We start from the raw sequence: 12,655 nt of genomic DNA on the forward strand, positions 1-12,655 counted from the left end.
CTTTGTTATTTATATTATATAGCATACACAGCCATAAATAAAAATGAGATAAAATCAAGAGATGTTGATTAAAAACAAAATAAAGTAAAAATCAATACAACCGGGTAATCATTTACAAAATGAACGAGAAATATCTAAAAAGCTGAAACTCACGTCCTGAGGGAACGCCACTTTCAAAAGTGAGTCTTCAGCTGATCCTTAAAATCCGACAGGGAGGGTGATTTTCTGACCACGAGTGGAAGGTCATTCCACCGCTGACAACGCTCTACCTCCTCTAGAGCACCTCGCGCGTGGGACGACTAGCGGGTCTTGCTGTGAAGACGCCGGTGCTCATGGTGGAGTATAACGGACGAGTAGAGTAGAGAGAGAGGTAGGGGCACGGCCCTGCAGAAGCCAGTGCAGGCGGGCCAGAATGGGAGTGACGTGTTGGTGCTTTCTAGTGCGTGTCAGGAATCTGGCAGCGGCATTTCGTACAACCTGGAGCCGAGCCAGAGCAGGCTCGCTAACTCCGGAGTAGAGGGAGTTGCAGTAGTCTAGCCGAGAAGTAACAAAGCGTGGACGACAGTTTCTAAGTGAGCTTGCGACACTAGCGGCTAACCTGCGGTGAGATTTTTGCTGTCTTGTTTAAGCTCCAGCAACCCAGCACTAAACACGAAGATGACTCCGCCTTCACAGGGAACATAATGTCCCGTAGTCATCCTCACACACTGGAGATCTCTGCATCTGACCCGTCCCCGTGGGCAGCGGCGAGCTGCAGCTCCCCTACGCAGGAAGGCGTTGGGTCCCGTTTTTGAAGTCTTTGGTATGACCCTACTGGGGATTTGAACCCTGACCTCCCAGCTCCAGGAATAGGCTGCTGAGTTGGTTGGAGAACATTTAGAAAGATCTTTCCAAACATTACCAGGTACAAGTGATTATTTATCATTAATAAACGGACATTTATGATGCAGGAGACCGTGCGTAATTCAGTCTTCTGCCACCAGTTGAACTACTCAGGAACTGATGAGGGAACAGGATAGATGGACAGAACTGACAATGGCACTGATGTCCATCTTGGATCCCAAACCGTTCCGTCATTGCCTCATCTTTCCTTCATCTACCCCACTCCACAAGTTCTCCTTCCTCCCAGCTCACATGCTGCCTGTGGGGCGTTTCCCTAAACCCTGATCATCACCTCTTCAGCGGACTCAACATGCTATTGGACCTTTTCCACCACCAGCGCCTGCTTTTGGAAACAAAACTTGTTTTAGGAATCGTGTCTGAAACTTTCTGGCTGCTTCTCTCTGAGAAGAAATTCCTGAGTTTGGTGTTTGTGTCCAGATGTTTGCCTCTGCGTGTGTGATTAAATGTGTGAGAGCATTAAAATCAGGCTGAAACAATCCCGCCCTCATTTGCATCCACTAATGACTCCACGATGCCAGTTCCTGATGGCCTCAGCCTCACGTTTAAAGCCCGTCTCCGGTGCCAGATGTTCCCTTCGCTCTTTCGGATTCTGCTTCTGTCCTGCAGCAGCAGCGCCGCTCGTGACCCGCATCCCCAAACCACCACAGACACACGAAGGAGCTGCTGGAAGACACTCATCGCTGATTCACAGGAAGGCTTTAATCAGGTGACCTTAGACCTTTAAGACATTAGAGCTTCAATAAAATGAAAACCTGTAAAACCTGAATTCTTACCTTAAAGCCGAGTTAATCTGGTGGTCTTTAGTCCAAGTAGTGCTGGTTTACAGCAGCTCCTAAATATCTGCTCTGAATATGGTGTGCAGTACGATATTCAGTATAATGCTGTTAAAGTGCTATCTTGATATGTAGAACCAAGCAGGATAGAAAGCTAAACTTTCCTGTGTTCAAACTGTCTAATAGTGATCTTAATGTGTGTGGGAAGGTGAAATACCTTGGCCACTTTATAACCGATCAAATGCGTGATGATGCTGACATCCACAGACAGTGCTGTAAGCTGTATGCACAAGCTAATACTGTAGCTCGTAAGTTTGGTTTTTGTTCACCTCCAGTTAAGGTGGCTTTATTTAAAGCATATTGTACTCCACTTTACACAGCCCAACTGTGGTCATCCTACAATCAAAGCAGCATGAATAAACTGCAAGTTGCATACAACGATGCCTTAAGGATCATACTTAAAATACCCAGAGGGGGCAGTGCCAGTCAGATGTTTGTAACAGCAGGCGTTTGTACTTTTCAAGCACTTTTAAGAAAACTCATATTCACTTTTACAGGCCGACTGGATAGCTCTGCCAACAGTATCATTTCAGCAATCACTGATCCTACTGTGAGCAGTTGTCGCTATTTGTCCAGTATAAGGAAACACTGGTTGAAGTGTTTGTGTGGTTAACCTTGTGTGGAACAGTTTATAGTAAAGTTTTTAATTACATTTAGATTTTTATTCAATTTTATGCTGTTATCTTTTTATTTCTATTTATCTATTTTGTTTCATTCATCTGTTGTTTTATATGTATTTTATCTGGACCTAAGAGTCTGTCAATAAAGATAAAGATTATCTATCTATCTATCTATCTATCTATCTATCTATCTATCTATCTATCTATCTATCTATCTATCTATCTATCTATCTATCTATCTATCTATCTATCTATCTATCTATCTATCTATCTATCTATCTATCTATCTATCTTAATTTCTAAAGCACCTTTAAAACAGCTTGGTAGCGGATCTAAGGGCTGAACAGAACAACCGACGTACACAGAAACAAAAAGCCACAATGAAATAAACCCAAACCCAGTCCAACCAGTACAAGCTGGAACTAAGACACCTTTATGCAGATGACATCCAACTGTACATCTCCTTTAAGCCCCATGAGATGTCTAAGCTGCAGCTGTTACACACCTGCTTAGACTCTATCAAAACCTGGATGGTGGGAGCTTTCTTCAGCTGAATGAAGATAAGACTGAGATCCTCATCTGTGCCCCAGACAAGCTGGTTCCCAAAGTCAGAGACTCTCTTGGTCAGCTTGCTTCTCACACCAAACCTTCTGTCAGGAATCTTGGTGTGACCTTTGACCCAATTCTCACCTTGGATTCTCATGCCAGTTCTCTTGTTCGCTCTTCCTTCTTCCATCTCAGGAACGTTGCTAAGCTGAGTCCCATTCTGTCCCGCTCTGAACTTGAGACAGTTCTCCACACCTTCATCTCCTCACGCTTAGACTACTGTAACTCTCTTTTCACGTGTCTGAGGTATATATGTCGATGGTGTGTATATATATATACTTCCTAAACCTAAAACTCAACATGAAAGTAAAAGAAGATGAAAAGAGCAGAAATTCCAGATATATGATAAAAATCCACCCGAGCAGAAGTGAGCTGCAGCAGCACGTTTATCTGAAGAGAAGTGAAACCTCTGCATGTTCACACTTCAGGTTTGGCAGCAGCTTTATGGGAACGCATCCCAAAAACATCATCCACAAAGCACCCTTCATTTCAGCTCCAACAAGTTCTTTTGGATGAACTTTTGCTTTGAATGAGACAGTTAAAGATCTCAGAAGGCACTTTTACTAAACTTAAGTGTTTCAGAGGAAACTACGATGCAGCTAGAACATCTAACTCTATTTATTGTTAAATCCCAAACTTATCTCAGAATTTCATCTGCAGTAATCCAGAAAATGTTGACATTTAATGTGTAAGCTATGGGGGAAATGTTACTGCTGCTGCCAGTGGCTCCTGGGGTCACCGTGGTAACCACTAGTAGTGGCTCACCAGGGTTTGACCGCTCCCCACTCAGCCCAACAGCTCCTGGGTGGAAGCCACCCGTGACCCCGGGGTCCCCAGGCTGTCCCGACCAAAGCCAGAAGTCATCCTGAAGCGTTCCCTATCAGAACGCCGATCCAGCAGGATGGTTTTTACTTTAGAGATCTGATGTGTCAAAAAGATCCTTTCTAACCGAGACTGCTGCTCTTGTTTACCATCATGTTAATGACATCATATCGATGACATCACTGATTGTATCAGTAACATCATAAAAATACAACATTTCATGCTCCTAGAAAATACCGGAACCATCCATCCGTCCATCTTCTGAGCCCGCTTTGTCCATGCAGGGTCACGGGGGGGTGGGGGGGGGTGCACCTATCTCCAGCAGTCAACGGGCAAGTAGGCGGGGTACACCCTGGATAGAGAGCCAGTCCATCGCAGGGCAACACAGAGACACACAGGACAAACAACCATACACACACACACACACACACACACACACACACACACACACACACACACACACACACACACACACACACACACACACACACACACACACCTAAGGACAATTTAGACAGACCAACCTAACAGTCATGTTTTTGGACGGTGGGAGGAAGCCGGAGTACCCGGAGAGAACCCACGCATGCACATGGAGAACATGCAAACTCCATGCAGAAAGATCCCAGGCCGGGAAGCGAACCCAGGACCTTCTCGCTGCAAGGCACACCGGAACCAGTCAGACTTAAACAGAACGCGTGTGAAAAGCAACACTTTAATCAGCATTTTTAAATGAGCACAAAGCACAGATTCATGACATCATACTGGATCCTGAGCCTCTCCTGGCCTCCCGCTCACAGACCACACCCAGACAGGTACGTGCTGACGTCTTGGTTCTTGCAGTGGACCCTCCAGCCCACCCTGAAACCACACACACACACACACACACACAACCGTCACACGTCTGTTTCAGAACAAATGCCAGAGCGGGTAACGCAACACCTGAGCTCACCAGGCCTCGATGCCTTGAGGATCTCCAACCACCCGTTTAGCGCAGCGGATGGCCGTGCTAATGTTGTCAGTCAGAAGGTCTGTCAGCAGAAAAAAACCCGTTAGGAAATTAAAAAAAAAACTGGAAAAGTTGAGACTAAGTCCGACCCGACGGCTCGAGGAGGGTTCCGTTCAAAGCAGGAAACCAACTTCTCTGAAGGCCGTCGAAGCTTCAGATGAAACAAAAGTCTCTAACGTGGATCTAGCTTTGTGCTACATGAACGCTGAAGCTGGTTCTGCTCCTCACTGGGCCGTGACCCGTTAGCACTCACTGACCTTATACCTGAGACACACCTGCTCATGCTCGTGAATCCTGCTGGTTTACATTTAGTCCAAAGCTCCAGTTTCAGTGAGACATGCATGTTTTTGCTCGGGGGGGGGGGGGGGGGGGGGGGGGGGGGGGGTTCGGTTAGAGTTTTAGGGTTTGGGCGTGCAGAGGGAGAACGTGCTGACTCATCACAGAAGGATTCAAACCTGTGAATCTGGAACCATCCCTCAGTGGTTTCCCAGACCTTTGGTTACTCTCCAGCTCTTCAGATGTCAGCCATCACAAAGCTGCTGTTGGAGAACCAGGCAGCAGGTCAAAGGTTAGCCTGTCCCCAGAGGGACTCCCATCCATGTATCTCCAGCTATCGCTGGTCCAGGACCAGGAACGTGGAGAACACTGACTGGTAGGGAAGAATTTAGAGCAGCTTTTTATGAAAGCTTGCTACTGAGACGGTCCAGAAGGGCTGCTCAATTAATCTAATTTTAATCACGATTACGATCTGAGTTTTGAACGATTATAAAAAACAAAACAAGCCGATTATTTGCTCCTCCCGCTTGCGCTGCCCTGAGTTGCAAATGAAGCGCTCCTCCCACAGTGTTGCCAACTTAGTGACTGTGACGCTATTTCTAGCAGCTTTTCAGACCCCCTTCTTGACTTTTTAACTTAAAAGTACCTAGCAAACACCTCAGAAACATCTCTGGGAACCCTTAGCTACTTTCTGGATAACTGTTGTCGACGTTTCCTGCAGGTTAGCTAAACACTCCGCCTGCGCTCCGGACCGTTCTTCAGGACATTAGGAAAGGGAATGATGTAGTGATGTGTCGGTCGCTAAAGAAACGGCTCTCAGAGCCGGCTCCCTGTTGGATTAACCAGAGTGAGTGACACACACACCGCACCTGCGGACTCCTGAGCCGCTAAAAACGGCTACATGTGCGCGTGCGGCGCGCTAAACAAACATGCAGCTTGCCCCGATTGCTGTGAGACCGGGGTGGGGGGTGCAGCTGTGGTTGGGACAATTATTACATTAACTGATGGATCTGTAAATAAAAAGTTTATAAATAAGGTAGAAATAAGTTCCTCACGCTGATAAATAATAACTAATCTCTCTGAGGACACGGTGTTAGTGTACCCTCCTACAGCACATTGACACGACTCAATAAATGTTATGCAACATTTTGTGAACATCAATTTATTTGCATTTATTTGTTATAAATGCCACTGTATAATTCTTGCTGTCAGTATTTGCAAGATATTGCTATTTGGGTCTGTACTGGTTAGACTTACATGAGTTAAACCAAACCCTTGGGTCATAAACTATGAGCTATAAATATATTGATGTTTTTATACTGGGAATCAGGAGTTCTTTTAGTGATCATCTTGTTTCTTATTTTGTCCTGATTGTGCCCTGAGCAATTTTATGACTGAATAAAAACAAATAAAATCAACATAAATTGAAAAATCGTCCTAAATAATCGTGATCTCAATTTCAGTCACCATAATCGTGATTATTATTTTTGCCATAATCGAGCAGCCCTACGGTCCAGTGAACTTTGACTTTGCTAATATTGTTTTAGTCCTCGGACCTAAAGCAGCATGAGAGCGAAGCTCCGGGACTCAGAAGGACGCTGAGGATCTCCACTCTCGTGCACCAGTGTCACCAGTATCAGGTGCAGCCATGTTGGATTACCGTTTTGGACCGTAGACCAGACGGGCGCTAACCTCACGCTAACCTGAGAGTTAATGAATCAGGTAGGAAAACTTCACTCACCGCTGCAGCTTATGTTGCACCCGTTGGCAGAACGAGTTTGTCCGTCGTCGCACCACCAGCGGCTGTTGATCTGGAAGATGCCGTAGTCGGTGGATTTGTCTTTGTTGTGGTTGATCGCTTGAGTGTTGAACTGTGACTCCCACTTGGTCAGACAAACCCCTGCAGGAAGACAACACCTGATTCACCAACAGGTCAGGGCTAGTGTTGGTTTGAGAACACCTGCAGGACACATCCAGGTCCTGCTGAAGATGGCTTTTGTTTTAGTCTCAGCCGTGGCGATGCAGCGTGATACTCACAGTTGGCCAGGCTGATGCCGCGGTACCCGTCCATAGCAGCAGCCTTCAGCATTCGAGCCCACTCACAGCGCTCAAAGCTCTTCCCATCGGCCAAAGTCAGCAACAACAGAACCACCAGGATCTTCATCGTGTTCTTCCTGCTGGACTCAGTGTTTCTGAGCTGGTTCTGGTCTTTAGAGACGAGCGGCTCAAACTGGAGATTCTGTTCTTGCACAACATCCTCACTTCTGTTTTTATCTTCTTCGTCCTGTTTCACTTCATGACCAGGGCTTCCTGACTCTAGTCTGTGTGCTTGTGTGGTTTGCTGCCATGGCTCAGTCTCAGCCAACGCCAGTGCAGTTACGAAGCCCGCGTGAGGCTTCTCGGCGATCCGGCTGGCCACGAATGTCACGTTGAGGAGCAGGAGGTTTGGACCCAAGATGCAGAATTCCCAGAACGACTCGAGGCAGGAGTGGTTAAAGAAAATAATTCCTTTATTTAAAGGAGGATGCGCCAAAAAGTCCAAGAGCACAAAAACCAGACTTTCTCTCAAAAACACACTAATGCTCAAAAAAAAATAACAAAATTAAAGCTCACTAGTGAGCACGAACTCGGAGAAACTCGAGAGAGATAGAACAATGCAGACAAACACAATGGACCAACAAACACTGAGGCCTAGTCCACACGTAGCCGGGTTTTAAAAAAAAAAAAACGAATATCCGCCCCTCCAAAAACTTGCATCCACACCACCTCATTTAAAAACAAACTCTGTCCACACGTACCCGGATAAATACGTTGTTAAGGACATGCCAGACCTGTAGGCGGCAGTACTTCCCCCGTTCTTAACCTCGTCCTTCGTCTGTGGTCTTCCGCAAGGAGCAGTAATTCCGCTTGCAACAACAAACAAGCAAAAAGCGCTTGGACAATTGATAAAGCGAGCGCAGCTCTGAGGGCATCCATGCTGTCGGCTAGTGTAAACACAGGTCGCACACGTGATGTCAGCATTTCTTTTTGTCGCGGAAAGTGACGTTGCAGACCTTAAAACTCCGGTTTTGTCTGTCCACACGCAGACACCCAAAACGGAGAAAACGCAGATCTTCACTTTGGCCGGAGTTTTTAAAAAGATCTGTTTTCGTGTGAAAAAACTCAGTTTTCGTGTGGATGACAGGCCAAAACGTAGAAAAATATCTACGTTTTGGCAGATCCCCGGCTACGTGTGGACAGGGCCTCAGGGACAAGATGGTTTTTAAAACAGAGGGAAGCAATCAGGGGAACAGATGACATAAGATGTGAGGAGTGAGGTCTAGAGGGAAGACAGGTGCCATCAATAAACTAAACAGGGGAAAGAACTAAGCAGAGAGGGAGATAAACCATAACCTACAAAACACTGAATAACTAAACCTAAAGCCTAAGGGCAAAGATAAACAACCAATGACTAGAGGGGCGAGGAGGACTAATGCAAACCAATAGGAACTACACGGGAGTGACTAGGAGGAAACATGAGGGAAGCCTAGAGGGAGGTGGGGACCACAAGGAGACACATGAGGGGAATGCAGAACATGACAATGAAGTCTCCTTGGCTAGCCAGTAGTTTTACTTCTGAGGCCGTATTCGCCTGAATCTACGCCAGCTGGTCAGAGATGGTCCCCTGGGTCTGCTGGCGGACCGTTTCATGTCTGATGAGTCGTTTTGCAGATTAAAACAAATAACGGTTGTTTGATCTTGAAAAAGGAAAGTTCTTATGCTGCTAAAGTTATTTCGTAGAAAGACCTGGTCCAATGGGAGATTAATTAGCATAAAGACTGAACTGGTTTTCAGTTCCCGTGACTCATCTTTAAAGGTCCGATTTTCCTTTGTTTTGGACCAACCAGATGCAGAGAGTGTAATGGGTGTTACCAACAGTCTCCAGAGGTCAACTCATGTCCTCAAAAACTTAGAAAAGGCTTGTTTCACGTAATATGGGGAGTAAATATGACATTTGTTTATATGCTGTTATGAATATTTGACATAACTGATAATAAATCATTATTAACTCATTCACTGCCAATGACGACTAAAGTCGTCATTTGCATGTTTTTACTGTGTGGGCGTCGGACGAGCCCCCGCACTGCGAGAACAAACATCCCAGCTCTAAAGCCGATCTTCATCCGCGTACGTCACACGTCACGTGATCAGGAAGCAGAACATCCATGTGTTAGGAGATCGTTTTGGGCCGCTGCTGCAAAAAAAAGTGAGCGCGAACCAGAAAAGCTTCTGCCGATCACATTTCAACAACGGATTATGAAAGAACGGATAACGCTCAAAACGCGTGGATTCTTCCTGATATAAGAGGTGAGTCTCCGCTTTCTTTTGGTTGTTTTGGCGTTGACATCATCCTAGCGCGCAACGTTCTGTCGCTCTTAAAATAACAGTAAAAACGGTGAGAAACGCTGGCAGCGAATGAGTTAAATCATCAGGCACACTCGTTTGGTGTATTTAAGATCTGAAATAAGGCATTTCAAGAATAAACATTTATGTTGATTCATTCATTACTACAAAGCAGTCAAGACATTATTAACTCATTCACTGCCAATGACGACTAAAGTCGTCATTTGCATTTTTTTTTACTGTTTGAGCATCGGAACGAACCCCTGCACTGATAGAACAAACATCTCAGCCCTGAAGCCGATCTTCATCCGCAGACGTCACAGATCACATGATCAGGAAGCAACACATCCATGTGTTAGGAGATCGTTTTGAGCCGTTCCTGTAAAAAAAGTGAGGCGTGAACCGGAAAAGCGTCTGCCGATCATAATTCGACAACGGATTATGAAAGAACGGATAACGCTCGAAACGCGCGGATTCTTCCTGATGTAAGAGGTGAGTCTCTTTGTTTTGGTTGTTTTGGCGTCGACATCATGCAACGTTCTGTGACTCTTAAAAAAACAGTAAAAATGGTGAGAAACGCTTGCAGCGAGGGCCGTTAGTGATCAGGAAACGCTGGCAGTGAATGAGTTAAACCACTTCAGATGAAACCTTCATTGTATAATGCTGTAAGGAACCTGTAGAGTAAGAAACCTTTTTATGAGAAAAATGAAGATTATTTATTGGACTTAGAAAGAGTCAGGTCTTCTCGTGGAGCCTGTGTGTTCCCGCTGATAAGGAAGTCAGGAGTTGGGACTGTTTTGACTGTTTCCCCAGATGGCGAGGCTAGAGGTGGCAAACAGGCTGTTTGTTATGGTATGCAAAGCTCACATTATTCCGGGCAGATGACTTGCTGGACAGTTCAATGTCTGGTGACCTCTGACCTTAAGCCTGAGTCATGCTTCTGCGTCTGTGTCAGCGCGGAGACACGCAACGCCATTATCAGTCCTGGCGGGCCTGCTGGAGAGCCCCACAAGGGCGGACGGAGTCGAGCTCTCTTTTCTAAACATCCGTCTGTCGAGACGGACAACGCAGGCTTGTGATTGGTCAGGGCGCCGCTGTCGTCTACACTGCCGCCATTGCGCCCTCAAAAACATAAAGAGAGTTCAGGATAACTAGCGGCAGACACGGATCAGCTTGAAGAATACCTCGTGGAAGAACTCTAAAAATATGAACGTTTAATTCCCCCGTGACTGGAGGAGTGGAAAGATGCGCAGCAAGCGTTTTATTTGTGGACGGAAATGACAGGAAACGTGGGTTTAGAGGTGGCGAGCGCATGAAGAGGTGGAGGAGGATGAGAGACAAATTTGTCTGTGTTAAAAATTCTCTTATATACAAAAAAACACAATATAAACACACGATCTTGGACCGATACATGACAGGATACCACAGAACAGCGCTTCGCCCTCTGCTGTCCTGGAGGGGAATTGCTTTGCAACACTCCCCAGGAGACGGAGAAGCATGAGGGCTAAATGTCTCCGTCCGTGTGTGCGTGTCTCTCCCTGTTGGAGCTGATGGAGAAGCACGACTCAGGCTTAAGGCTTTCTCACGCCGCACCGCAAATTAATGGAGAAGGAAGCAACACCGCCATTAACGGCTAGCTCTGAGGATCGTCGTCGTCGTCTTCCTCCGCTTATCCGGGTCCGGGTTGCGGGGACAGCATCCCAACTAGGGAGCTCCAGACCGTCCTCTCCCCGGCCACCTCCACCAGCTCCTCCGGCAGGACCCCAAGGCGTTCCCGGACCAGATTGGAGATGTAACCTCTCCAACGTGTCCTGGGTCGACCCGGGGGCCTCCTGCCGGCAGGACATGCCCGAAACACCTCCCCAGGGAGGCGTCCAGGAGGCATCCTGACCAGATCCCCAAGCCACCTCAACTGACTCCTTTCGATCCGGAGGAGCAGCGGTTCTACTCCGAGTCCCTCCCGAGCTCCTCACCCTATCTCTAAGGCTGAGCCCAGCCACCCTACAGAGGAAACTCATTTCGGCCGCTTGTATCCGCGATCTCGTTCTTTCGGTCATTACCCAAAGCTCATGACCACAGGTGAGGATTGGGACGTAGATCGACCGGTAAATCAAGAGCCTGGCTTTCTGGCTCAGCTCCCTCTTCACCACGACAGATCGGCTCAGCGTCCGCATCACTGCAGACGCCGAACCAATCCGCCTGTCGATCTCCCGATCCCTCCTACCCTCACTCGTGAACAAGACCCCGAGATACTTAAACTCCTCCACTTGAGGTAGGACCTCTCTCCCGACCCGGAGTTGGCAAGCCACCCTTTTCCGGTCGAGAGCTCTGAGGATGACTACAGTATTTAGCCGAAACCTTAGCAAAACAAGGTTAAGAGCGACTCTTTTTTCTGTTTTAAAACAACCGAACAATGCAAACAAAAATGATGTTTATTTAGTAAAGAAAAAGCAGAAGTTTCTCATCTCAGACAACAACCACGACGAAAGCAGAACAACGTGTTGATCAGAGGGAACGGAGGAGAAAGGTTTGTGATGAGTGTTTGTTTGGTAACAGATTTATGAGAAAATCCCTCCAACAAATCCTTAATCCCCACCAGCAGATCAGAGCGGTTAGACCTTTCTGATTTACATCCTCCAGGAGATGAAATGCCGTCTCAGTCTGGTCAGGTTGTTGATTTTACTTTGAGTTTTGTGTCAAACTCACTCAGATTAGATTAAAGAGATGAAATCAGACCACGACCAGCTGAATTCTCCTCTAGAATCAGCGTCCCTCTGGGTTAACAGCAGAGTGTTGCTGTGACTGACTCGTGAATGAGGTTTATTTATGCAGAACCAGTTCCAGCAGAAAGCAGCAGGTCCGGTTCTGATGAGGTCTCCATTCCAATCGAATCTGTTTCTTTGGGTTAGAAAATGTGAATTTATAGAACTGTCCAGATTGGATCCGTTTCGTTGCTTCCACACAGTCCTCCATCCTGAGCAGCAGGGGCCTCCTAAATGTCCCGTGCCAGTTACTGTGTTTCATGTCTAACCTGAGCTGTACCGTAACGTGTCTGTAGAGCACCAGGTGCGTGTGTGTGTGTGTGTGTGTGTGTGTGTGTGTGTGTGTGTGTGTGTGTGTGTGTGTGTGTGTGTGTGTGTGTGTGTGTGTGTGTGTGTGTGTGTGTGTGCGTGTGTGTGTGTGTCACACCTGGCTGAGCCGTCTCT

The 12,655-nt window shown here is 46.7% G+C and overlaps 1 protein-coding gene across 1 annotated transcript; it reads right to left on the reverse strand.

The window, feature by feature from the left end:
- Positions 1-4,477: 4,477 nt before the first annotated feature.
- Positions 4,478-7,554, reverse strand: LOC139070371 (lysozyme C-like). Its single transcript, XM_070552525.1, has 4 exons — positions 7,104-7,554; positions 6,808-6,966; positions 4,734-4,812; positions 4,478-4,642 (listed from the first exon to the last, which is right to left on the reverse strand). The coding sequence occupies exons 1-4, from the start codon at positions 7,228-7,230 to the stop codon at positions 4,576-4,578; spliced, it is 432 nt and encodes a 143-aa protein (XP_070408626.1). The 5' UTR covers positions 7,231-7,554; the 3' UTR covers positions 4,478-4,575.
- Positions 7,555-12,655: the final 5,101 nt, after the last annotated feature.

This window comes from Nothobranchius furzeri, chromosome 6 (assembly GCF_043380555.1).
Source record: "Nothobranchius furzeri strain GRZ-AD chromosome 6, NfurGRZ-RIMD1, whole genome shotgun sequence".
Lineage (NCBI taxonomy): Eukaryota > Metazoa > Chordata > Actinopteri > Cyprinodontiformes > Nothobranchiidae > Nothobranchius > Nothobranchius furzeri.